The sequence below is a fragment of the Lineus longissimus genome, chromosome 2 (genome assembly GCF_910592395.1).
Source record: "Lineus longissimus chromosome 2, tnLinLong1.2, whole genome shotgun sequence".
Classification (NCBI taxonomy): domain Eukaryota; kingdom Metazoa; phylum Nemertea; class Pilidiophora; order Heteronemertea; family Lineidae; genus Lineus; species Lineus longissimus.
This window is the reverse complement of record NC_088309.1, coordinates 25,019,945-25,047,892: the sequence shown is the minus strand read 5'-3', so window position 1 is coordinate 25,047,892 and position 27,948 is coordinate 25,019,945. Positions and strand designations below refer to the sequence as shown.

The following is a 27,948-nucleotide window of genomic DNA, read 5'->3' as shown; positions in this document are numbered from 1 at the left end:
AAGTCCCCCACCACTTTTTGCTAGTGCGTATGCAATAGCAATAGCAAAATCAGCATTGGTTCTGAAACGCTCGGAAAACTGGTCAGACTATAAGTGCATTGCAATACGCCGGCGCCTAGATGGGTCCTTTTCATCTAATCACATGCATAGCGACGGGAGGCAGAGGTTCATTGACCATGTTGAATTCGAGTCTTGTATACTTATTCGAAATTCCCATTAATGACTTTCCGTTTTCAAACCACTTCTGCTCTTCAGCGTTGCTATTTCAGTGCTCATCCATCAATTTCTGTTTTGTTTAATTCGCGTGTTTTCGCCAATCTAAAGAACGAAACAATTGTGTTCAGTTTGATTCTTCTCATGACAACTACACCTTATACTATTGACATCCGAATATCATAATAATACATCTAATGTCCCCGTATTAAGGATACGTCCTCATAACGAAGAGAATAAAGTCAACGACAGCAACTCAGTCATACGTTTTGTCTTTGACGAGATTTGTAAACAAGGCTATTTTCATTTTCACGAACGTGACAAAATTTAATATCTTTCTGTAAAGTGGGACTGGCAGAAATCAGTGCCGCTTAATTGAAAAAGATACCAAAAGCCTCACAACAAATGCGTAGAAACGACACTTTGTGTCACAAACACAGCGCAATAAATCACGCTAGCTGTCTTTTCCGGCTGCATCAAGAGCTACAAGTTGATAAGCAATCAAGGAAATCATGATTTCCGCACTGAAGAGGCACGTTATATCTGTTGTTGGGAGGCGAATACAAGAACCATCATAAATTTAAAAACGAGACAAGTCGCAAGTGATATTGCAGTTTGTACAAGGGGAAGATCATTAAAATTGAAGTCAAGTATAAATAGTGCATTTCAACGGAATGTAATCGTAAGGTTTTTAAAACTCGCTAGCATTGTGCAACATCACTACACCAGCGAATCAAATCTATTACAGATTATCCTCCGTGTGATGCTACATGTGGCGGTGCATTGTGGCGAGCAGGGACATTGTCCTCCTGGCCACCTAACATGATCTAGTAAATCCCAAGCCAAATGAAACAAGAAATAAAGTCATCGATTCAAAACCGACACTTGCCGCAGCATTCAGCAAGATGAGCTTGGATCGAAATCTGAAGCCCCGTGCGTTTTCTTTACGCTTCCTCAAGGAATATCTCATTTACCGAACCAACCAAAACACCAGTTGCCACAGGTGAAAAGACTGAGAACAACCCACATAGTAACTTGATTATCACCCGGGTACGTATTCTGTGACCAAGAGGTCACCCTGTTTGATCAATGCCAATATGGCCCGAAGTAAGCTAATAAAGGCACCGCTAGACGTGACCGGATGGAAGTGAAACGAGCCATGGATGTGGAAGCTTTCAGTCCCATTCTGCACCAGTATCAATAAGAATGTGCTCGAATTGTGTAGTGAGTGTCAACCTTGGGCTGTTTCAGAGATATTTTGCTGTCGGTTGACCAAAGTCATCAGAAATAATAAAAAATAGTGATTAATTTCTGGTACAATACCTACAAGTAATAGAAATTCTCTCATGCGTTTGTGTCTCGTACTGGCAATATCCTTTGACACTAAAGATACCGTCCAGTTCTTGTTAGTACATCTAAAGGTAACATGGTTAGCATCAGTCAATTCAGTGGCCGAGAAGTCACCCTGTTTGATGAATGCCAATTTACCCCAAAGTAAGCTAATGAAGCATCGCAAGACGTGACTGGATGGAAGTGAAACTTGCTATGGTTGGTCGCTTGTCCGATTATTGTTCACATGTATCATGAATCACGTGTGTAGCCAGTAGCGAGTTTCAACCCATGGAATGTTTGATATATATTTTGATGTTGGTTGATCAAATTCGTATCGCAAATTATTGAAAGGGATTATCAATAGGGTCACAGGCAATGTCCCCTTCAAATATACCATCCAGTTCTTGTCAGTTAAAGTCTAAAAAACCCGATGTATCGATCCTGTGTGTCTGTGACCAAGAAATTAACCAATTTGATGAATTTCAGTTATCAAGTTACATATAAGCTAAGTTAATAAAAGTGACCGCTTGAAGCATTCACTTCGTATAATACGTCATTTGACTACATTCATACCTTGAGGGATGTTTCAAGTATAAGAATAGAAATGAAATTGTTATTTTTATTTGCCAAATCTATGATTCGCCGTCTAAGTGATTTGATGATGTATGCATTCCAGAGGTAATGTCACGGTTGAATAATGGTACTATACTTATCTTACCACACCAGCCCACAGGCAATTCAACATTCATGGCTGTGATTGTACCTTCCTTAACGACGGGTATTATTAGATACCGTTGGCAAAATGAAGAGGTTATTGGTATACGTCAATCACATAATATTTAATCTCTACGTCTCTCGAGTCAGTGCATTTGCATGACCAATTCATGTCACCGTATACAATGATTATCATTTCTAAAGACAAAACTTGTGATGGTAATGATATCCTGATACCAAGACAGAAAATCGATGTTTTCAGTTCAACTGCGATCCCTTAATATTGCCATTTTTCTAATGTACTTGATGTGTTCCAAGGATCGTAGCACGGCTAGCAATATCCCGTAACGCTTAGCGTAATTAAGACACTAACATGGTTTTCCAATTTGATGCAGTGACACAACATACACATATATGTACAATGAACACCAAACAACTAAATGGCGCACGAAGACGTGCCGAACTCATCTAACGCCTCAATAGCAGTTAGGCCCATACCAGCCCGTCAGTGCGAGACCCTGGCGTCACATTATGGTGTATGGCCAGACAAGGACACTAATCTGCCCCCAGGGATGGACCATACATCTCACAAGCTTGTTACATCGGACAACGCCATTACTTTTGAGGGAAAGGGCAATTGGATGTAACGAGATTGCGATTGGGCAGGTTGGTGATTTGTAGCGTAAGGATTCAGGGTGTCGCTAGGTGAAGTCTAAAACTAAATGAACAAATGAAATGCAGGTACGATTAAACCAAATGCACGATTAGCCTATTTTCGCTCGAGAAGGTGGATGAAGATTGGAGATACGTTTTGAAGAATAACTGCCTAAAGTTGTTCCATGTAATAGTCTTTGACTGCTAAACAGCTATCATGAAAGTTTTGACCTGCTGTGGTATTGTAGTGGTATGTGTCATTGACTGTGATTTGACTACTATGCAAACTGACTGAAGTCCGGTTCATTCATTGAAAGGTGGACCAGAAAATTGTCTTTTTGGCATCCCCGCCTCGTACATATATGAATCCATGCTGTTTTGAATTTATTTCAAGAAGATGACATCACCAGCTATGATTACCCGAACGAACTTTACATTAGAGTACTAAACTGTAGCCTACCACCAACGTCAACCCATATTGGGTAATAGATTTTGTAAGTCCAATGCATCATGATGCCAAAACATGCTAATGCTGCTAGCAAAGCGATGGTAAAGATACATATTGAGGCGCTTTATAGGTTTGCTCTCGCGGTGAGACGGAGATAACAAGAAGACAAGACAGCCTGTCGAAATAGGCTGAACACTGCTGGAATTGATATCTTCTGATTCGTTTTTAGACAACACAATTTCCGTAGTTTGAAGGCTTGAATCTACCAGTGTTTGCTTGGTGCTGCTTTAGTTCAGAAAGAAAAAGGAGTGCCGTCATACGATTACGGTCTCCAGAACCGATTTGGCTCTCCTAAGTATAAGACTACTAAGAGGAGAGAGGCTCATAATTTGCCTCAAGTTCAGGAAACCACATAAATATTTCGCAATATACGTGTAGTATGGTATACATAATTGCGAGAGTGTAGCATTGTCGAAGACTTGGAGCAAAGATATGTTACAATGTGAATACCGGATTCGAGCAATATCAGTTATTCGCTTTTTTACCTATTGATGTTTCCTTATCATAATCCCCCAGGAAAAATACTTTCTCCTGTTGGCGGTTTTGGTCGACAGTGTTGGAGGCGGAATATAAATGCCTTGATCAGAATGTGGAAAACATACATTGTACGTCATCAGCACGAATGCTATGGTGCTGATTGATTGCTCAAAGCAGTGATCCATGTTAAATTGTTTGAACATGCTCAGTAAAAAATCTTCATCATCTGGTGCTGATTAGAAAGGTAGACTCACTGTGGTAGACCTACTAATCCTCAGGGTAGACGAATTCGTTTGTGCTTGAGTGGTTGTTATGACGTCTGAATTCCATGTTATCAAAAGAAAACAATATGCTGACCCTTGCATGACTTTTTCGACTGATCTGAATGCAAGAAGAGGGAGTAATCATCATTATCGCCTAGAGTATGCATCATCATGTAATGATCATCATTAAGATATCAGGCCTGAAAAGTTCGCAAATACAACAACTTTGTCTCCAACGTGATTTGCTTGAACTCTATTGGGGGAAATCCAAGGAGAGGGCAGGACTCACAGGTCATGAGGCAAAGCTTTGCCGAAAACACAAACAAAAGTAATGGAAGAAGTGCATATTACGATGCAATCAGAATTGCTCCTTTTTTACTTCAGACGTCATATATGGTCATCAGATGACCAACGATCAAGAGATAATATAGAATTATCGGCAAACCAAATAAACAAAGAAACAATGAGCAGGTTCTCTACTCGCTGTGATGCTGTTGTAAGCGAAGCAGTTGCATAAGCCCAGTTTTCTATTACATATTGTGCTGTTCGAAGGAGAAGGAGGAGCCAGTTTCTTACGAAAATGAATATAACATTAGGCAATTATAGTTGGTTACTAGCTTTGGAAAATATGGAGAAATACAAGTTACGAAAAGAGTTGCTGCTTTTGCTTCATTCTGAACTTTTAGCTGTACTTCCTCTTTCTTGCTGTGAGTATTATAACCATCTTCTGAGAACATTCTTCGCATGTATTATAAAGATCGTCCTCATAGGCTCTGAGCGATTACAGTTAGTTTGAAATTAAAGTGTCCTCTGGCATCCGGCGAATGCCCGAAATACCGAAATCTCCGCCGTAGCACTTTAGCTCTCAGGCAAAAGGATTGGATTATGCATGCTAGTTCATTCGGTTTGTATTTGCCCAGCTATAAGTACTTGAAGCAACAACATTTGTCGTAATTTTCTTCTTGTTCATAAATAACGCCAATACAGTATCTGATTGTTACAAAACACGCGGACTCGCTCTACATGTAATTGTATTGCATTATGTATTTATTCAGACACACTCAGCGCTTACGGGAGTCTGACCAGAACAAACTGAATCCAATGAATGAATGATCACATTGTTTCCAGACAAAGAGGAAATCGATGGGTAGAATCGGGGTAGCCATCAATATGACGAAGAACAAGAAAAAATAGTTGGAAGAAAATAGACTTGGTGTCATCATTTCAGTTGTATATCAAGGCGTACCTTCTCCTCGTCGTGGAATTGTATTACAGGCAGCTGCCACTTGATATTTGACGATGTCCATTTTGACACCGTCTCGGTCAGTGACCTTCTAAACTATAAAAGATACACTAAGGAGGGATGAAATCAGATAATTGGATTCAATGAAAGTTCTTATTTTTTGTCATGTATCTTTTCAGGATGAGGTAAACCAAGTGTTGACGACAAACGTTTGGCTTGAGCAGGTAAGATAATTTCCCATGGCAAAATTCGCCAGCGACGGTACGGTCATTGATTTCCAGTGTAAAACGTTATTTTAGCACCAAAAGCAGTGTTCGAAGTGAATTCAAAAGTTTTTGACTTGACATCGTTACTCCCCGAGCCATCCTCAGTTGCAACTAGAGTGGGAAACGCGGCGAATTAGCCTAGGGAACCGAAGCGAAACCGCTCGGTTTTCACAGGCGTATTTACAGGATACTTGCGGTATCAGGTAAGGCTCGAATGCAACTGATCATCCCACAAGCTGCGACTGCTTCCCGCTCTTTACGATACTCATCAGCTGCAAGGTACAATACATATCCTGTCACAGTGCTAATCAAGGCATAATAAGACCATAATCAATGACGACTGGCCAGGATGGTGGGTCACTAGGATCTGGCTAACAAGCTGGTCATAGCTTGAATAACAAGGATAGATGCATTTTTATGATGCTTCCTTCGCGGTCTAAACGAAACCCCGATACGGATACGGGCGCAAAATTCCCGTCGGGAGAAACTCCCCGGTAATTGTTCTTCGTAAATTACATGTGATAGTCTACACCGCTCACATTAATCTCCATTTTCGTCAATGGAAAAGGAAACTTGGTCTAAGATGGACGACGTGTTGATGAGAAGAGACAGTTAATTAGCTGATGATTGTGTCTTTATCAGGTAATCGGCGATCAATTACGATAGCGTCTAGCCAGAAATACTTCACTTTCGTTGAGAAAAATGTATTCATGATGATTGATGCGTATCATGTATGTGATGGAAATATGGTGCGGGAAAATTCGAATGGTAGAAAAACGAATTTCTGCGCCATTTTACCTTTGGTATACGGACTTACATCATGCAATCATGAATGTTTTTGCAGCTTGCAGAGGGTGCCGTCTTGACCCTCGCTCACCATCTCTGCAGGGGAAATTCAGGTATTCAGCAAACTCGAGCCAATCCATTCCTCGTTCGATCGCTAGGTGTCAATACTAAGATAAGGCAAAGTCTTTTTTTACCGACTATGGTAACTCGTAAAACACTGCGTTTCCTTTTTCAGGAATGGGTGGACGAAAGGCTCAAGTGGGACCCACAAGACTACAATGGCCTGAGAGTTTTAAGGGTACCTTGCAATAAAATATGGCTGCCTGATATCGTCCTTTATAACAGGTAAGAGGAATTGTCTCTACTCCTACTGACGAGGAAATTGCGAATAGCTGTGAAGGGCGAAAAGCTTACTCGGGCTAAAAGTTAAGTTCGTCGAAGATACTTTCCTGGCTGCTGGTAGTTCCTGCCTGAAGCAGCAGTTATAGTCCAAAGGCAAAGCAATCGACCAAATCTGCATTAGACATCGCGTCTTTGGATAGCTATCATATTTTATTGACAGTGTATCACAAACACAACCACAAGTTAAATTTTAAGGCAGTTCCAAGTAAACTTAGTGAGACTGAAACTTCAATCGACCACTGCTTTCCTGGCCCCCAGCCCCGATGCATGTCTGTCGTCTCTTGACGTTTACGCCCCGGCAAGGGGAAACATAAAGCTCATGACGAAGTCTGATTATTTTTCGATCAGAGATCGTAACGATGTCCCAATTAGCCTCAGATAGCAAACCAGCCGAGAAAATGAGATCGATTTTGCCACATTCTGCAATCCAGAGTTGCTATTTTAAGTGAATGCAGACACCCGTGAAAATGGTATAGGATATATTGATATCTTAAAGAAAAATGACTTATCAGGCATATTTTTGAAAACTTTTACTGATATGTCCCTGCTGAATCTGAAGCGTGTCTGTCGTAAGTTTAACGGAACCTCACTGTGTATCTAAATTCTTCTGGCTGGCATGAAAAAGACGAGTCAATCTTACTTTGTACACGAGTGAATCTTTCATGATTGATTAGTTAGAGAAAATGATGCGATTGGGAAAAGTGTATCATGCGTGGTCTTGTAAATCCTTTACCTTAACAAATTTACTACATCCAAATTCAACTTCAATCTATGATCATGTCATTTTCTCTTTCAGTGCTGATGATTTCACAAACGGATACATGCAAAGCAAAGCAATGGTTGACAATAACGGCACAGTATTCTGGCCTCCTCCAGCAAAGTTCAGAAGCTCGTGCAAAATAGACATCACGTACTTTCCTTTTGACGACCAACTTTGTAAAATGAAATTCGGGTCTTGGACTTACGATGGATTTCAAGTAGATGTGACAAACCGGTCTGCGAAGGTGGACCTTTCTAACTATGTATATAGCGGAGAATGGGAGCTGCTGGAAATATCTGTGGTACGAAACGAAGTAAAATACGCCTGCTGTGACGAGCCATATCCCGATGTGACTTTCACAATCATCATACGCCGTAGGACGTTGTATTATTTATTCAACATAATCTTCCCCTGTCTTTGGCTGACGGTGCTGAGTTTGTTGGGCTTCTGGTTGCCCCCTGATTCTGGTGAAAAGATTACGTTAGGAATCACTGTGTTATTGGCTTTCTCTGTGTTTATGTTGCTGATAGCCGAGAGTATGCCAGCGACATCAGAATTCGTTCCACTTATAGGTAAGCATGACTAGCTTTATAGATTAGGTAATCATTGTGGGGGCGGACGGTAATGCGGTCAGCGGCCATATGATCGTGAGCTTAAATATTTTAAAATCGGTAGTTCGGTGGCACTTTTGTCATTTTACTACCTAAAGGTTACAAAGCACTAAATCTGAAACGATAATGTTCCAGGAAAAATCAGCTTTCTGGTACTTATGGAAATACTAAACTGACACAACCACAGTGATTATGGGACACATACTTACTGTTTACCAATAAAAAAACATTAAACTAACACGAACACAGTGTTTTAGAAACTATGTTTATTGATGGCGCCCAGTGGAAAACGATAAAATGACACGAACACGGTGTTTTCGAAACAAATATATATATTTATTATGGCAAGCCACGAATGACTTCCATGAACTGCAAGGCTCACTCCACCTTTGCAGCTATGGTAGCCTTATATCGTGACAGCCCGCAAATGAACAGTTACAAATAAACGACCCTCGCTCATCAAAATACACAGTGTAGAGCCTGAACAATGTACAGGAGTACATAGCACAGCTCTACTAACCGAGAGAGCGGAGCGGAGCTCTGCACACCTCGGCGAATACATAATGAAGTGAGGAATGAGCACTCGCTTCAGCGGTTTTAATACACTTAGGCTGTGTAGTATAACACAGCATAATAGATTAAGTCATGGGCATTTTCAAGAGTGGCGCTACTTCAATTTGACTGACAAACTAATGAATCATTTTCAAGACATGAATATTTGGTCACCTCGCAGATATTACCTCAAATGCTGATTAATACTGAGTTGTGTAGACAATCATCATGACAACGATAAACTTTTAGTGACTGGTAGATCACACAAAGGTCGCGGTGATTGTACGTGTATTGTGGAAATTGAGTCACTAAGTTGAAACATGCTTGAATGCAGCCGAGAGATCTTTCGCAGGTCAACACAAATAAAAAGACTACACGTACTAGTATATAGATTTTTCAAAATCCAAATACTTTTATCTAAGAGTGGACATAATGGCTCCTCCTGGGGTGGTAAAGGAGCTCTCTCCCATTTGCCATGCAGCTTATCCAACCAACAAGCAGATACAAAGTTGCGGTATGTTTCTGACTTGTACATAATATAGATTCGGGATGTAAGCCGTCACCATAACTCAATATCAATGTCCGAATCGTCGTAAAAACAAATTGGGTCCGTACAGACAATCCTGTGAATTTTTTGTAGGGAGAATTTGCGGTATCACTCTGCATCATTTGATTATCAATCTTCCTCGTGACAGAATCTGGATAATCACAAAAATGCTACAGCCCGCACTGCACATGACCAAGCCTAGGGGCTTTTCGTGCAGCTGCGTAACTGACGGTAAGTTTAAACCCAGTATGCGGGGATGCCGATTGCAGATAGAAATTTGCGTTAACATGATTCCTTCCATGTTCTTTCTACATCATAAGGGTTATGGTCGGTTTAGAAAGGTTACAGTTAGGGCCAGCATTGCATAAAGAGTACAAATCCTGCAAGCACTCGACATTACTGGAAATAACCCCAAGCTTCTCAGATGCAGACTGCTTTTCTGTCTCTGAGTGTTATGCTGATGATTGTTTATTAAAAAAAACACATCGAAAGATGTATGGCCAGTCTTAATGGCCTGTGAACGTATGATAGTTGCAGATTACAATACAGTATATTATCATTCTGGTTTGTTGTCAACATGACAGATACGTGTGGTCGTGACGTAAACACATCCTCGAGCAATAAGTTTTATTAGCCAGAATCTCTAAAAACACGCTAATCTACTTATAAATGAGTATACTGCAAAACATGTATGTTCTGGGTAATCTGCGCAATAATTAGCTCATGCATATTTGGGTGATTGATACAACTGGCAATCATCTTCTGTCAGAATCTCAGCGGAGTTTGATCAGCTTTGACCAATCGATACTGTTTAATATGGTGGGCTTTGAAGGTTAATTGTAAGGGTAACACTTATCATGCTTACGAATGATCTTTGGTAGAAATGATTGTCACTTGAAAAGATTTTTGAGGCGAGCTTGATTGGAGATGTGTCCATCACATGGATCGTGTACCTAAAAAACCTGAAAGCGGCAAAATTCTTTTCCCTCTGAAATTAACATCTGACAATTTCGGGGTTTCGGAGCAGATTGTCGCAGATTAGGACCACAAGGACGACTCAGATTTACGTCTATTTGCTGATCTTAACAGTGCTGAGAGTCATCATAGTCAAAAAGTCATAGTAGACCTTTAAAGGTTCAAACTTACCAAATACAAGTGGCCCAATCGGGGGTCAACTTCACTTAACCAACGAACGACGAGGCCCATCTGACACACTAGCATGTCCCGTCCAATCTGAATAGCCTGCTATTGGCTGCCAATTAACTTGCTACAGCGGGCGGGGCAGTGAGAAAGGAAACATGATTTCCTCACAAATATCTTGTGGAACCAATAATTCTGTTGCCGTCTCCCATTATCTCAATAAGTGTTTATTAAGTCTTGTCACGAGACGGCTGACGGATCCAGCATAATTACATATCCTATTCGGCGCTGCCTCTCCGCTATATCTCCCTTCCTTCTAATCTCGGAGTACCGAGCTCCGCTTCAGCGTATACGACAAAATATCAACTATGTAAAAACCTCGGGTGGCAACAAAGATATCTTGGGAGAAATACCAGTAGGCTTATGATCGTATAAAGGAGAGTAATTTTGTCCACCGATTACCGATTACTGGCTCTCGATTACCCCGTCTTGTATCTATACCGTGGCCAACATCAGAAGCTGCGGTTACAAATTTTGCCACACAAATTTTTGACGACCGATGGTCTCATGACAGATGACGGATATTTAACATGTTTTCTTAGTAGACAAACTATACATGGTCTTATTGCAATGATTTGTTGTTGCGGTTGAGAGTCGGATAGACTATAGGCTAATGGGAGCAATTTTCGATCAGATTCATGCAGCGTTTGTAACTAAATCGAAATTCCGATGAACGAATACTCTTCCTGACACATCTGTGTATGGTACACCTTCATCAAATCATCCCTTGAATGGTATTCTAGATTAAATAAGAAATAGGATACATTTGATGAGTGATATTGAGGGGGCGACGTGTGATACAAACTGACTGGGCCAACTCGATTCTGAGATTTCATTTGCTCTTGAGCCTGAGGGCGCCGTTATAGTTTGATACTATTACATTTACTCCCACTCCAATTTGCATTCTTCCCCAGTACGTGCAGCAGTCTTAAATGTCCCCACGGCAAAAAGTGATGGTCATTAGTTCCCTGTGGTTCTAAAGAGACCATGGCCACCGTAACCTCAGACGAACAGTGCATATTTATTTGTTCCCCGGACACTCTCTCCTACATTTCACCTTTTTTTTTTTTTTTTTTTTTCACATTAGTCGTATCAGGAATATGACATACCATCATTTTATAGTAGCTAAGCATACATCACGATTGGCATGTGAACTATGGGTGGTTGTATCTTGTAGCCAATATAGCAAGCCAAGGCTTTACATTTAATGCCTACATGTACGTCAGTCGAGTAATTTGTAGATTTTTCTGTACAGACATGTTAAGCCAATGATATGAAATGTTTGATCAAATCACGAGTGCCGAGCGTATCTTATTATACACATATGAAACACTCACTACAAAAAAATGAAACGATTGTACTCAAAGCCATATGTCATCAAGATCGTATCAATACTCCAGAGTTGCCCTTATTGGATTTTTTCTTACTTTTATAATTGCATTTCCTTCGCTGTGATTCTTTAAAATCATTCCGCTTTAATAAAAATCGACTCCGGTGTTTATCATCAACATTTTCTTTCCTTCTGAGTAATGTAATTACCCATCAAAAGAGGTTATTCCTCGTCCCACTAATTTCTTGAGAAAATAGCACTTGCCTGCTTCATCAGCAATCTCTGCTTTCATCGCGATGTGGGACTTCGTCGTTAATCAAATAACTTGCTTCGCTCATCATATAATCTAATTTGTACAGGCGGCTTGTCCTCATTTACCTGAAACGACTGATCAACAGTCACGTCTTTTCGCGTGATCAGGCGCACCGCCAGATTAGGTCATGATGCCGATTCCTTGTAAGTGAAGTAAATCGATTTGTGCAGAATGCTTATCATTTTTAACAGACTCTTTTTTCTTCCTAAACTTGCATCGTGGGCCAGTCTAAACTGACAGGAAAAAACCATTGTCAACATTGGTTTTCGTGTCATCTTCATGCCAACAGGTGTGACTTGGAATAGAAGGGAAACATCAATAGGCATTGTAACTGCTACAGCATTTAGCCGATGTTTGTCTCGGGTGCGAATGATCAGATACTGCAGTCAATATTCTGATTGGTTCACCGTACAAATTATAAACCACTATTGTGATTTAGGCAATAAATGCCATCATTTTGAGTAAACGCTGCAAAGATGGTCTTATTTGAAACATTTTTTTCCTGTAAAATCTTACTGCGAGAAAGCCTGTCACTTCCAATACGTGATTTTTTAAAAAATCAACCTTATCAACGCCAAAAAATCCGCAATCTTAAAGTCTAAGTAGACAGAGTCGAGTCACCATCAGCGCTTCATATGATTTCTGCACGTCAGCTTTAAGGACACCGTAATCACTCACTCTCACTCCTGAACGCCAAACCTAAACAAGTTACGAAAATCAAGTTACGAAAGACAAATGAATCATATATGATGGCTACACGCTCAACACGTGACCTGCTGACAAAGTACTTCCTATGACGCCGGGTCAGGTCTGTTCTGATTCACCGTGAGAGCAAATCTCGTCTCCCAAGCTACGCTAACTCCTAGAATCGGCTGGGTGAACCACTTTTTCCAAGTTGTGTTATATTAACATCGCCAAAGCCTAACGTAATTTGTCGGATGAAAAATGGGGTGATTGATCTAAAATATACTTGACAATCAATATCAATCGAACGGTTTATGATAACTTGACAATATCAGATTCATCGGTCTTGAATATTTTGAGAAATTGAAGGGAAGTATAAACTTCTCAAGACTCTTGGCTCTTGAGATTATTCTTAGCCCCTGGCAGAGGTATACAGATTATTTTAGAGCAGCATAAACACCTGAATGTCTTCTTCATCATGATCATCCTCGCCTTACTACGTCACGTATTTTCGATGAAAAAATAATATATTCTTATAAGTAGATAAGTATACCAAAACATCTGGACGTTCTTTTCAAACATGATTAAGGCTGACGTTACATAGGCCTCATTCGTTCACTTCCCACATGTCACGTTCCAGCTTTACTTAACGTTCCTCGGTGAATGCACGGCCTTGTGGCATGCATTCAGTGAGGAACGAACGCATTAAGGGGAACGTGACATGTGGGAAGTGAACGAATGAGGCCTATGTAACGTCAGCCTTATGTAACAGTGACGGCTGTTAACTCACTTTTTGAAAACCATCAGGGCACGATTAAAAAGTTTTCTCCTGCAATCTATTAATCAAATCATCCTTTTCTAATCTTTCAGGCATCTACTTGACTACAACAATGGCGATGACATCACTGTCAATTGTGTTAACGGTCTTCGTGCTTCAGCTTCACCATGTGGGCCCTCATGAACGACCCGTGCCAGAATGGGTTAAATTCATCATGTTCAAAATCGTCGCCAGGTTGCTATTCATGCGAAAGGCCATAAAAAAGGCAGAATACGGCAGAGAGGCGAAACGTGACGAAATGTGCCTTGCAACATTCGGTGAGCATCATCTGGATATAAAGGACACCAATTGTAACGGGAGGCTAAGCCCCCTGCAACTGTCCCATGACAGACGAGATCGAGAACGGGGTAGCGTGGCCTTCGACAAGATTTCAAAACACTTAAGAGTGCTCGTCGCCAAACAAACGTATGAGGATAACTTTCAAGAGATCGTGGACGAATGGCGGCTGGTTGCACATATCATGGATCGTTTTCTTTTTTGGTTGTTTTTCATCAGTGGATTCGTTTCATCTATTGTGATTCTCGTAATAAGGCCTATGTATAAGCCAACTGGAGGTACATATGCGAATACGTGAAGGAGTGTGTTAGCTAATCGAACAGCAATACGGCAGTCGTGAAAAGTTGCCTTTTCCTTTAGAGTATTTTGACGTAATGCACGAGATTAATGTGAATGTGACATAATGTTACTTGTTTAATACGTCTTGAATAAAGTATACTCGCGCATATATCGGCATCTTCAAACAAAAGACTATGTGATATGATTGGATACTATGTCACATATTGGTTTAACTGTTCATAGGGATCGTTGATTGACTCGTACAGTTTACTGTCAGTCGCAACACCACACAAGTGCAGTTTGATAAGCTATAAACATCCTTCAAAATATCAATGTTACCTGTACGTCGCAAAGGGAGGTATCAAGCTCGCACACGGTCCTCTGAATCCACCGTTTCCTCTGATTCCTCCGTTTCGGCGTGGCCGGGATCGTTTGGGAACTGGACGGTTATATTTTATAGAATGACTTAAAATGTGAAGGTTGGTGTTCTAGTACATGTATATAATAAAGAGGGATTCGGCCTGTCCTATCTCTAACGTCATTCTAACGTACATGACTTAAACGCTATATTTAAATGGAGATGTATACGGTAATGGATTGTAGCTTCAACTCCAACTCTTTAAAACATGCCAAATCAATACATCAATGGACCGTAATCAATACTTTGTCACAGTTAGGTTACATTTGTGTTATCTATTCAACATTTACCATAACCAGCATCATGCTTCATCTTCAGCACCACTTGCTTCATTGATATCGGAATCACTATCATGTCTAAACATATTATTCTATTCTGTTGCTTCGAATCATCAGGAAATATCATTCGACCTAAAATTTCGTATGCACGCCATTACTAAGTTGCCTCGAGTTGTTACAGTAGATTGATATCCAGCCCGTACCATGCACAAGATAGCGCAAAACATCGTTCGAACCTCAACAAAGATTTCACAGAATCCGCCACTTTTTCTCACAAGCTATGGCATTATTTACATGAGTGTATTACCAATAAGTATAGATTAGTGCATACTTGGTATTACCAAGAATACCATCATGAACATTCTCATTAATTGCATACATCATTCTTCATCTAATCCCCATCAGTACTAATATCCAAACGTCAGCAACATCGTTTCCTCATAGGGTCACAATCAACAACCTGCCACCTTATTCCGCGCCCTTATCATCCCTGATCATTATCGTGATAGTCTTCATCATCGCCATCAACGTTGTCCTTTACACAATAACCATCATTGGCATCGTCATCATCATCATCATCATTGACCTTTTCATAGTCAACATCATCCTTATCGTCTGCATTGTCATCATCACCGTCATCATCACCATCATCATCTTCATCATTATGATCATCAACATCATCGTTATCATTATCACCATCATTATCATCATTATCATCTTAAATCATTTTTGTTTCATACCTATCAACATATTTTCAATTGGTTGTCTTGAAGACTGGCCAACATAATGAATAACTTGATATATGCTGTGAAAAGGATGTTGGTGTGCAGCCTAAAAGGACACCTATGTGTACGCCTTTTGACCTTGTCAATGACTCGGGTTACAGCGAGAGAGCGGTCATCTCTCTTGGGGTATAAAGAGCAAAACTGCCCAACTTCTGCTAAAGTGAAGTTCTGGGATCCTTGCCTTACTTGTATCCAAGAGTTTGAATTGCTTAGAAATTCTGTAATCCTGTAAAAAATATTGTGTGTTGGTAAGGACCAATCAAAAGCCGTCTGTTACCAAAGCTATATGAAGAAGTACAATGTATTGTAGAGGGCGTCTGATTAGACAAGTGATCATGATGTATCTATTTATATATTATGTAATTATTTAATGTACATATCGTATAGGGCGGGTTTTCTGACTGAAATCATTTTGATACTACGTGTAAAGTGTAAATACTATGGTTTTGGATTCATGTGATGTCATCGTAGTCGTGTCATACTCTAAAAACACACCGATGTCCTGAATGTTATTTCTATTCAAGTCAAGGAAGTCTAATGAAAATAGAACTTACAAAAAATATCTAGTCAGAAAATTGTAAAAAACATCGGTTTTAAAGTTATATAAGAGATATCCATCCACAATACTGTAAGATACATTAAAATAAATGACTGATACATTGACTGTTATATTATTTTTGTTGTCTCTTTCCTTCTGGCATGTCTCAGAGTCAGGATAGACGCAGCACAGTCGTCCAATAGTTGGGTCTTAAGCTGAGCGCACACGGGCAACAAAATGACAGCGAAACTGAAAACATTTGTTTTCGAAATGTTTTGCGTCTTTGTCGTGATTGTTTCAATCACCCGCACACGGGAGACAAAATGACACGGTCACGTCACTGGTCACGTCAAAAACAAGGGGTAACCATGGTTGCGCCATACGTCACACCCCGGTCACACCCACGTATTCCAAGATGGCGGCCGCCATGCATAACGACCGCCTCACAATTTTAGCGTTTCTGATCGTTCTTCGACTTAAGCATAGAAAACAGCCACCCGAGTGCCTTTTAACCAAGCCGAAGCCGCCTTGCTATACGTTTACATCGGTCCTGTTGCCAAAAGCCGCGTCAAAAGTCGCCTAATTTAGCCGAGGGACAAATGATTTGGGCGAAGACTATCAATTTGAAGTATGACAATATTTGAAGTGCTTTATCAAGCAGTGGCCTACTGCCATTTCGCAACCATTTACATCTCGGTCATTGTGTCATTCTGTACCATAGTACCTGCTTGAATTCTCAAGTGGGCTTTTTTATCAAGAGTGTATCAAGTCTGATAGCAAATTACAAGGTCTACGCCAAGAACATCAATGATACGACGGATATAAACACAGCCAGTCATCATACATGATTGTCCACAGATCGAGAATGTTACATTCAACAATCCTGCTCGTCCTTCTGATTAATGTACCGCTCGGTTTTACCCAGAAAGTTCAAGAGGGCACACAGCTAAGTGCAAGGGAGAAATCGATCGCAAGATATTCGGCCAGCGTGTTGGGATGGTTACCCGAGTCTGCGATACGACGGATCAAGCCTATACCTCCTTCAGCAGTATGTAAGAACGAGTCGGACAATGGCCGCAACTACTTTGACCGATGCAACTGGTGTCACTGCGCTGATATCGGGGAGGCGTACTGTACCCGGAAGGCGTGTCCGATTCGACCTGCCGTGCTGCCACGAATCCGACCGTTACCGGCTGCCGTTATGTGCACCAAGGAGAACGCAGGAAAGTCTTACAATGATGGCTGTAACATGTGCATCTGCCCAACCGGCAAGGCCAGTGAATACGCAGCGTGCACCCGGCGTGCCTGTCCCCCTGTGCTACCATTCAAAGATATCGTTGTGTCCACAACCGAGGCGACTTGTCGTGACCATTCAAACGGGACAGTGTTTTATGAAACCGAATGCAAACTCTGCATCTGCACGGGATTGGAAACATCATGGTGTTACGACCAAGAGCGCCCAGGCTGCCAGCGCCCAGTGATGAACAAGTTTCAGGAACGTGCCCGTGCGCGTGTTTTGTCAGGCCGCACTAGATCACGCGACGATAAAGGAGACGCACCGACTGCTATCCCGAGGGTCACCGAAAGGACCGCTTGTCTGAGTTCTTCTGACAAGGGCAGGACGTACTTCGACGGCTGCAACTGGTGCCAGTGCATTGGTGTCCATCGATCGCTGTGTACCTGGAGAAGCTGCAAAAGGAAGCATAGGAATTAAATCATAATATCCAAAGCAAATTCCGGAATCGAGCAGCATGTACATGGCTCGAAGGAAATAATTTAAGTACCTCACCTGTGATAAACCGAATGAAATGACAATTAAACGTCGGACATCGCCGTTACCATCATTGGGAAGATTTATATTTCCTCGCTGTGGACGAATTGCGAAGTACGAAGGTCCGCAAAAAATATTTTCGTTAAATCATTTCTCCTACGACGTACGAAATTCGATCATTGACAATGAATTTGCACAGGAATATATTGAAGTCACCACGATAATTCGTACATCGTTTTCAAGGGTTGCGAAACTTGCCGATTTTTAATACATTGTGGATGTACATTTAATAAGACATTATTGGATAAGGAGAAAACGATGCTTGTTATGTACATTATAGTCTAGTACATGTAGTTACCCAGCCTGGTCCATCAGATCGAATGCTATACTGAAGTCAATCAGACCATTTCTGAGTGACAGTGAAACTGAGGAGTCGTCGTCAACGGCACTCCTCTTTTTTGATAGGTATCAAACCCATGAGTCGCAAGATTTTGTTGGGAGGACTTCAAACAAAACAACATACTTTTAAACTGATATAATTAGGACGACATTATATCGAATCACCTGATAATTAGCATTACGGAACTTACATTTATCACTTAATTATCGCTAAATGAGATTACAGAGGTTTATGTGTCAAAAGCTTGATATCCTGTTATTTTATTCCACTTTACAGATCAAGTGGGATTGCATGTAATAAATACTATAATCTGTATAATAAACACAAATCTGTCACCTACATGTAATTTGTGACCTGCTCTGTCACATCTAACGCTTGCCGACAGGACTCCACATCAGGGAGCGGGGTCCATCTCAGTCAAGCTACTGCACCTTCCCTGATTGGACTTTTTCATTGCCCTCACGACTCTAGCGATCGATGGGAAAATCAGTTTGCGTCCTATTTAAAGGATAAACTGTAGAGTTCGTTGTTCTTCTCGAAGAGGCTGTGAGCTTATGAGTCAAACCTCTGATTATGAACCCGCTGTTCCAGAAGTCTCTATGCTACTGATGCCCCGGCCCTTTAGATAAACAAAAAACAACAACAACAATATTTCAAGCGACATCAAAGAGCGTGTCATGTTCCACAGATCTGACCGACAAGAACCGGGTATTACTCTGAAAGACACCTTGTCAGATTTATCATCGTATCAGATAATTCCCCTCAATTAAAATCAGCGGAAAGAATTAGTTTGGATTAAAAGGTATGAATTTGATTGAGACCCCAGGATCGCTTATCACGGGTCGACTATTGGACCTCAAACGCCCATAATATTTTATCAACGTCTCATCGAAAACAAGGGAGCAACCTGGTCGCATCAAAATGACGAGGATTCGGCCCTTTTTTCTAATGGTTGTGGCGGGATGGTGTGTTCTGCAAGGGACCGAAGGTAAGTGAATGCCATAAAGAGTGTCAATTCAGTCCAGAGTAGTTCATACAAAGACATAACCTTAGTAATTTCATTTACCGTGGTGAACCGACACTCACGTTTGTTCTCGTTGGTCGATGATGAAGAAATTCTTTGCACTGTGGAATTCCTCGACTATGGCACATTTCTACACGTCTTCTTCGGCTAAATCGATGGGCAAATGTCAAAAAGCGTCTTTTTCATCGCATGATCATATTCTCGCGTCGGGCGCCGCGACGGTGCATTTCTTTGGTTGTCTCCCCAACTTCATCTTCAGTGACTTTGAGTGAGTGAGTGTGACTATCCATATCGATAACTCTATAACGTTGCACAAAACAAGTAAAACAAGAAGATGAACAAGAAGTTGTGCAAGATTTCGATTCTTAAGGACAAACGGTCTTAGGTTACCCTGTTAAACAAAGCTGAACCATTGTATAAGAAAACGATAAGGCTGACGAAGAGCGAACGTTTCTTTTGAAGAACCAGTCCAGCATTGCTATTCATTTGACTTGATACCAGAAGATCATTCGCGAGCTTTATCACTTTTTGATAACATCAACTATACATGTATGATGGTTTTTTGTCATACAGTTCAGTCACAGGATCCCTGCTTACCCGGTAATCATCAGGAGATAAACCAGCCAGAGAGGAGTATCAACTACACCACGGACCCCCTGAAAGTTTCTTGCGACAAGTATATGTCCCCGGGGTGGTACCGGTTCACGAGCCCGGCGGGTTGGGAGATGCCCACGGAGTGTGTGCCCCAGATGAGGTGCGGGACCATGTTTCCCATCTGGCTACAGGGTAAATATAGTTGTTTTTTTCTTTCAAGGTTCTATCAACCTATACATTATTGATGTTAAAAGGACATCCATGTTGTAACAAAAAGGGAAAAATGAAGCAACATAAAACTATTCTTATTATAATGAATAAATGAAGACATACAGTCATTTAGTGTTCAGTCAACGAATGTTGAACTGTTGGTCGGAGCCGGACCTTAATGTACCCCATCTGCTTTCTAGGAGACACTCCCCCACGCGACGGCCAGGAACACGACCTACCTGCCTGTATCACAGTTGGAAGTGCTTGCTGTGCACTGACCTTTAACATCACTGTCAAGAGATGCAATGACTTTGCCGTCTATGAACTCTTCCCCATCACGACATGTGACATGGGATACTGTGCAGGTAACTTGAATTTTGCCTCTCTTGAACTATTCATTCCATCATTTCCATCGTGTTCCTCTGACTTTAATATGTCAAATTTTACCATCGTAATTTGGTAAATGAATTTTCTCCCACTCCGCGTGCCACTTTGGCGCTGATATAGAATCGCATCATCTTTGTAGGGACTGAAGTGAAGTGTCCGCCTGGCCTGTCGTCTGAGACTGGCTATACACCGTGTTACAGAGGTAGGTCTTTTAATGATAATTTGTAATGATTTGTACGTACCAGGTGCTGGCACCTTTTTCTGAATGTGTTGGTAACAGAATAGCCATTGGTCAAATAAATGTTTGGATGGTGAGTACATACTTTTACCTTAAATTAATGGTTTGCCAAAGATGCAGAACACTCACGCAATTCGTCGCAAATACTGTTTCGCCGTCTGGGAGAAGACTGCTAAAGCTTTGCAAAAGCAGACCTAAACGTCTGCTTTCGCGATGCACGTGATTTCTATTGCTGGCCAGTCCCTCGGTTTAAAGTGGGTTACCAATAAAAACAGATATAGAAGATGTTCTAGCCTGCCTTGTGGTCATGCATATGCAATTTTTATATTGTTTCGGTCTGCGAAGATACGGACAGAGCCTCATTTGATATGGTGTGTACATCTTTTACCTGAGCAAACGCGTCCACGAAAATAAAACCAAACGCTAAAACACATTACCTGAGTTTTTAACATAATTTTGTCTTCAGCCCCTGAGATAAAGGAAATTCCACAGCTCAACATAATCGAGTTGGAAGACGAGTTTCAGTTCCAGTGTAACATATCCAGCAACAATAACAGTAAGATAGTGTACGAGATGGGATATTTCGCTGAGAATCAACTCCTCAACAAGGAGGAGCTGGAACTCGAGAAGAACCACTTGCTGTTGAAGGAGCCTAATATGAACCACGGTGGGAAAACCATCTTGGGAAGGACGGTAGGTTTTGTTTTGAGAGTTGTAATAGGCTGGTTTCGCAGCCCTTACTAATATCTCGGCATTTGATAGATATAGAATATATAGAATATTCTTCTTTGTTAATACGTCGTCAGCTTAGACAAGAAATTGGGCATAAGCCGACTTGGTAGCGGGTAACATGTGACTGCCGTCATCAATGCGTAGTTCAAGACCTCCACCTGTTTCCAGCGAATTTGCAGGCGTATTCTTTCGAAACAGTTTTTTGCTTGTTAAAATTCTCGTCATTGTTTTCTAGCTTTACTGCCGCGTACGTGCACGCTTCCACGACAAACCGAACCAGTTTGGACGTTGGGTTAAAAGTCCTGGTTATTTTATGGGAATCGAGGTAGGTTTCGGCAATGAAGACGAACGGGCCGCCGACGCAGTGTCAATTGCTACAGCTTGCTTTAGATGTCTTTATTGTGTAAAGCGTTTATACAACCCACATCGGACGTCTATAGATTTCTGTCCCAGTCACTGCTACAACGACCATGAGATAACATCGTCTTTTTCGTAATTGACTGTATTCGTTTCAGATTGTGAACAATTACAAAAACGTCAGCCTGGCGGAGACGGACGGCCAACAGTTCATCTACCTGAAGTCAACCATTCCTTTCAAGTGCAACTCGCTTTACTACAATAGTCTATCGAACGGACAGAAAAAAAGGCAATGTAAATTAGAAGTCATGGTGGAGAATACAAACTCGGACGACAGACCACTCAGGTGTCCCAACGGGAAGAAAATCCCGCAGGTTAAGTTTGGGAAATGTATGATTGAGCTGGACATGGACAACTGGAACGACGTCCACGCCATTCCTATCAAGGCGACAAGAGATTTTAAGTATGACGGGGTCAGAATGCGACAGGTGGAATTCATCCCCATCGTGTCCAATATGCAAAATATCTGGAATGGATACAAGCTTGAAAACTATCAGGTTTGTTTATGATATTCATTATTGAGTGATGCAGTAAAATTGACCTCGCTCTTTTGATTCTGAACCAACTTAGTCCGAAAACAGGAAGTGGTGCGTTTGTCTTTTAGGCTCTGGACCGCCTGGTTGTGCCATTTTAGACCCAAACCACTTAGCAGCATGCCGATGTCGCCACACGACGACCGCAGAGGGAAAATGCTTAGAAGAAGCAGGCCTTCATGCGGTAGTAGCGACGTCTTCTACAACTTCTGTAGGGACCAACAGACTGCACTCAGTAAAACGATGATTTGGCAGCAATGATGCTGTTCATATTGGTTTGTTATCCTTCTGCAGATCACGGCTGAAGACTTCATCGACCAGAAGGCATACTGCAAGTCACAGAATGATCCCCACATGCTCACATTTGATGGACAGTAAGTCATACGTTTCATGATCAATATTGCAGAAGAGCTGCAACACTTTCCGGACTATGACAAAGAGCTAAATGTTAAAAACGGTCTTGAGTAAAAATCATCACGCGCCCACATATGTCGGGAAAGCTACCTTTACTAGGTCCGCTGTTGTTTGTGATTTTTACATTTTTCCTCTCATTTTTGCAGTTATTACAACAACTATCTTGAAGGGGAGTTCATCTTCTACCGACATAAGGCGCTTCCTTTTGAGGTACACTGATTTACTTTCAATGATTATTATCCGCTATAGGACACTTTCTTTCTGCTTCTGAGAATAGCTTGGTCAGAATGATGTCATATAGTTTTGGCGAATCTTTCTTGGCGACTGATGTCACATCCAGGCAATTATGCAATTGAAGGTATTGTTCTTTGTTCATCAACAGGTTAGAACTTTCTACAAAAAGTGCAACGGATTTGCATCTTGCAACTGCGCAGTCGCAGCCAGGGCTGGAGATGACGTCATCGTGGTCGACCGCTGTAACAGCGTGCAGGAAGTGACCATCTTCAATACCGACCGAGTGGTGAAGACGAGCGTTCTGAAGACAAGGGTCGTCTCACAGGACACTACATTTACTGAGGGATTTAGACTTCTGACGCTGAACAATGGGCTACAATACGAGGTAGCCTATTAAAGAATTATTAACAAAATTATTGCTGTTGTCGTGACCTTTTCTTTTCGATCCCCGTCTTTTTCAAACACAATTTTTTTGCGAGACAACCATTTCTTTTACACCAGGCAAATGGACAAGGACACTTTCACTCAGAAGTTATCTTGCTGTGTAAAGGACGCCTCTCTGGAGTTACAAGCAACCTTTGTCTAAACTATAACTATTGCAAATCGAATGGATGTAACACAATTAGCCCCCAACTACTAATCACCACCAGTGTATCATTGAGAAATACATCCTTCTATATTCCAGATTTATTTCCCTCATGGGGCATTCGTGCGCATGATCCTCACAAACGGTGACAAGTACCTTGAGTTCATGAATGTTTACATGTACCCCTCCCCAGACGACTTTGGTCAAGTGGAAGGACTGTGCGGCACTTTTGACAAGAATGTTGCAAACGATCTTATGCTGAGAGATGGAACCGTCTATACTGGCCGTGGGACAAACAGAGGTGGCCAGCCAAATGACTTCAATACGAACTGGAGGTATGCTGTCATAACGTCAGAAATGCTACATGTAGGCCTAGGGCTGATAAAACAGAATATTTGATACTCTATTCTGGTGGGCCTCCTCAAAACAAGTTGTGCGATAATTTCAATTTTGTATTGTCTCAATGAGTTAAGCCCATTAGACTCGTTAACGAAAAGTTAAAGATACATGTAATGTTAACCCTGTGTATGTTTAAAGGGTAATCCTCACGGATGTGTTTGGTATTGGTTTCAGAGTCTGGGCGAACGAAAGCTTGTACAGCGGTCAAAGCCCACAAAAGACGCCTTTCGAACAGAGTACTTATTGTAACTGCATCCGCGAGAAGGGTATGGGTCCAAAAGGAGGGGACGACTGGCTGCAGTGTCGGTTCACCAATGATGTTGAGCTGTGTGAGCTGATAGGCAAGGATATCACCAAGGAGAAACAGTACCAGTTCCAGCAAGAGTGGCAGGGTAACGCTAGGACGATTGAATTTGAGTTCGACGAGAATTTTGATCCCATGGTAAGTAAGACTTGATGGTACGTTTATGCGCTCTTGACCAGAGAATCTTTTGGTTTCCGGTCTCAGTTCTCAGTAGCAAACTAAAGCAAATGATACTTAATTACTGTCCTTTTTGAAAATAACCCACCATCAACATGCTGAATGATCGATGTCGAAGTTTAGGCTTGGTTTTCGGCCGTAATCAGGTTCGTTGGCTAAAATCTGTGTCATATTCGCATTATTTTCAGAACGTTACCTGGCCTACACCAAGTGGTTGGACAGAAGCAAAGGCGAAGAAGTTCTGTGAGGACTTCATCAAACGGTCGGCGGCAGCCCGAGCCTGTAGTAACTTGACTATCGACTTGGATCTCGAACACGACATTGAGATGTGCATGGAAGATATCAAGGTGACGTGCGTCATAATTGCATTTGTAAAATGTCTTTGCTCTAATATGATCCTGTATGTTCAATATGAATCCCAAACGTGAGGACATATTCTGTCGTCTTCGTCATTTTACTAATATTTACTCTTTGGCACCCTGAATGATTTTAAAAGACGGTTCATTTTTTCATAGTTGTGTGACTGCACAGACTTTGCCATGGGAGCAATCGAGGACATAAAGGAGAAATGCAGCGCAGAGATAAGAAAGAACGTTACACTTTGGGTGGATGTCCCCGGCCTCAACTACACTGTCCCGCCACCTATTCCGATGTGCATCAACGAATGCAGCTTCCAAGGCGAATGCGTGTCCGATGGTGTCTGTGTTTGCGACAAAGGATGGGCGGGTATGATCATTTATTGAATAATTTCATCTGACAGGGACTTTATTGTAGAACAACATGATAACTGTGGTTGTTACCCCAGTGCAGTTCTGGTCACATCCAAACAACGAAGTCCCCAGTATATAGTGTCGCCATCTAACCCTTGTAAATGACCGAAACGTCACGAAGACAGAGGACAGTCATTAGGTAAGAGATAAACAAACGAAACTAATGGTAAAGCCATGCATGTGTCATGATATACCGCACGAAAACGAATATATCTGCGATTAAGGCCAACTAGAAAGTGTTGCAGCAGGATTTATCTTGACGTTTAAGGTATTGACTGTTCCATCGATGCTACCAAGCCGCCAGACGCCTACTTCATCCCGGCCGGTGGTCGATGCGATATCAGAAAGTATCGATGTGAAAGTACGCCCGTCTATGGAAGAGGTTTTCAGGATATCTCTACACTGTCTTGCAGGTTCGAACCATATGATGTAAGTTGTATTTTCTATTGACTCCTGCACACTGGAATACATTTACTTTTAATTCGACCAAGATGGATCTGCGCCCGTAAACTCCTCAGTCACAGTGATGCCAACAATAGAAATTCAAATTCCTTGACAACTAGGGACATCCATGCATTGAAGTTATCAACCAATCAAGAATACAAGATCCAATAAAGGCTGGTAGAAATAACACTAAAAGATACCTTTTAAACTACTTTTCCTGACCAAAACATTTACATTTATGCCCGATCGATATATTTCAGTTGGAGACAAATCAACCTCTGATGTTCGCCCTCCGCGAGACAAAGCCCGCCCAGTTTGAGAATTTTGGTGAGGTGGTCTGTCCCACTCCAGTCTCGCGATTGAAGCGCTCAACCGCTGGCGTCGCCAATGAAGGCTTCCTAGTCTCAGTCACCAATGATGGGAAGACGTTGAGTAACAAGGTTCTGTTTGTCAAGTATGACTCCAGGTGCCAGCAGTGCAATGAGACAGGCTACTGTACCGTCAAGGTGAGACATCCTTCGGAGATCTCCGACCCGACCATATAGCTTGTATCGGGCTGTTAGTTACTTTCGCAAGAACAATAGTCACAACGTGACGACATGGTTCCCTACACGCCAAAGGAATAGATTTGGTTGGCGGAAGAAAGTATGGATGCTGCTTGAAGTCAGTCTAATCAGGTTGATGCCAACGCTCCTGAATACATGGGCCGGGTGTCGCTAGTGTCGCAACCCAGGACAGTCAAGGGCCCAGTCCTTACGCCATGAAATGCGAATTTTGTCCCGTCGTGGAAAATGTCATTAAGCGCTAATTTCCTTACACTATGCTTTCGAATCTTCAGCCTGGCACGTGTATGGTCGAGAATGCTTGCTTTATGAAAGATGACTTCGACCCTGATAACGAGTGCCAGAAGTGTGTCCCAAGTCAATCCACCACAACGTGGATGCACATCGAAGGTATACTGAGTTACATAAAAACGACCTGCGATCAATATGAACCCAGCGATTACCAGTTTTAGTCCCAGACGAGAGGTCGTTTGGTCGTGCATTATAGTGATTACAATTGCAAGTTGCAGTGACAAAAAGTCGCTCGTTTGCCGATTGTCCAATTTCAACGTTTAAGTTAGCTGGTTGTACGAAGACATGAGGCGAAATACTACCTGAGTACGAAACGTGTTGTTTTCATTTCAGGTTGTACGCTAAACACTGGCCTTCCTGCCTGGGCATATGGCGCTATTGGTGGAGGGGCTGCCCTCTTGCTTATCATCGCCATCGTTCTTATGGTGAAACTCTGCTCAAAACCGTAAGTAAAACTACACGAATTTCTCTACGCGAATACTTCTTGCTTCATCCATAATGAGTTTATGAGGACAATGTCACAATCATACAGAAGGACGGGAGGGAATCACTTTGAATTGGTTCTCATCTTTTTGTATCCGAATTCGTTATTGCAGGCCACGTCACATCTTCTATGTTTTCTAGGTCGCAAGTTGCTGCAGCGCCAATGACTAAGATGCAGCAGTTTTCTTAGAGCTAAGGGGCAGTTCAGTCGAGGACAATGTCCACAAGGTGCTTGGACGAAATTAGTGCAAGAGCGATGATTATTGGTGTAAGGACGAAAGACTACTCCTCTCTGGGTACTGAAGCGGACTTCCGTCGTTCTGATTGCTGGGACAAAAATTCATATCGTATAAAACTTATATCAGACTTTCATCTCTAATTCAGGTCGACTTCTGAAATTTTCTTTGCGAGTCGATCGATCATGTTTGTAAAGATTGATATACAATAAACGGTCAATTATGCCAAGTTTTTTAGTCCGATTTTGTGTTTTAAAGCTAAGGTTGACATTTTGATCGTCTTCCTAAAGGGTGTGCCATGTCTCTGGATGTGACACCTCTCTACTAAACGACCAGACATCACTCAACATGGTGAACTGTGTCTCTACTGGATGTGACATGTGTACATGGTGTGCCATGTCTCTACTGGTTGTTCTATCATTCTACAGGGTGTGCCATGTTTCTACCGGGTGTGTATTGTCTCTACTCGAAGTG

The 27,948-nt window shown here is 41.7% G+C and overlaps 3 protein-coding genes across 4 annotated transcripts in view; all 3 read left to right on the top strand.

Moving 5' to 3' along the window:
• Positions 1-16,387, top strand: part of LOC135483202 (neuronal acetylcholine receptor subunit alpha-10-like) — a 55,411-nt gene extending 39,024 nt beyond the window's left edge. For both annotated transcript variants that reach the window (XM_064763859.1, XM_064763860.1), the window contains 4 exons: positions 5,584-5,628; positions 6,692-6,801; positions 7,655-8,190; positions 13,726-16,387. In XM_064763859.1, the coding sequence (XP_064619929.1) occupies positions 5,584-5,628; positions 6,692-6,801; positions 7,655-8,190; positions 13,726-14,267 (1,233 nt within the window). In that variant the 3' untranslated portion in view covers positions 14,268-16,387. The remainder of the gene's footprint in view (positions 1-5,583; positions 5,629-6,691; positions 6,802-7,654; positions 8,191-13,725) is intronic.
• Positions 16,388-17,132: 745 nt separating this feature from the next.
• Positions 17,133-17,981, top strand: LOC135483039 (uncharacterized). The gene has a single exon (XM_064763539.1). It carries the CDS (start codon positions 17,133-17,135, stop codon positions 17,979-17,981), a length of 849 nt encoding a protein of 282 aa, XP_064619609.1.
• A 1,193-nt stretch (positions 17,982-19,174) lies between these two features.
• On the top strand, positions 19,175-27,693 carry LOC135483038 (von Willebrand factor D and EGF domain-containing protein-like). The gene is made up of 19 exons (XM_064763538.1): positions 19,175-19,426; positions 20,036-20,248; positions 20,467-20,631; positions 20,793-20,855; positions 21,358-21,584; positions 21,859-21,948; positions 22,139-22,537; positions 22,868-22,947; positions 23,134-23,197; positions 23,370-23,606; positions 23,907-24,142; positions 24,381-24,648; positions 24,876-25,034; positions 25,203-25,413; positions 25,726-25,886; positions 26,162-26,407; positions 26,740-26,854; positions 27,089-27,200; positions 27,380-27,693. Exons 1-19 carry the CDS (start codon positions 19,360-19,362, stop codon positions 27,426-27,428), a joined length of 3,162 nt encoding a protein of 1,053 aa, XP_064619608.1. The 5' UTR covers positions 19,175-19,359; the 3' UTR covers positions 27,429-27,693.
• Positions 27,694-27,948: the final 255 nt, after the last annotated feature.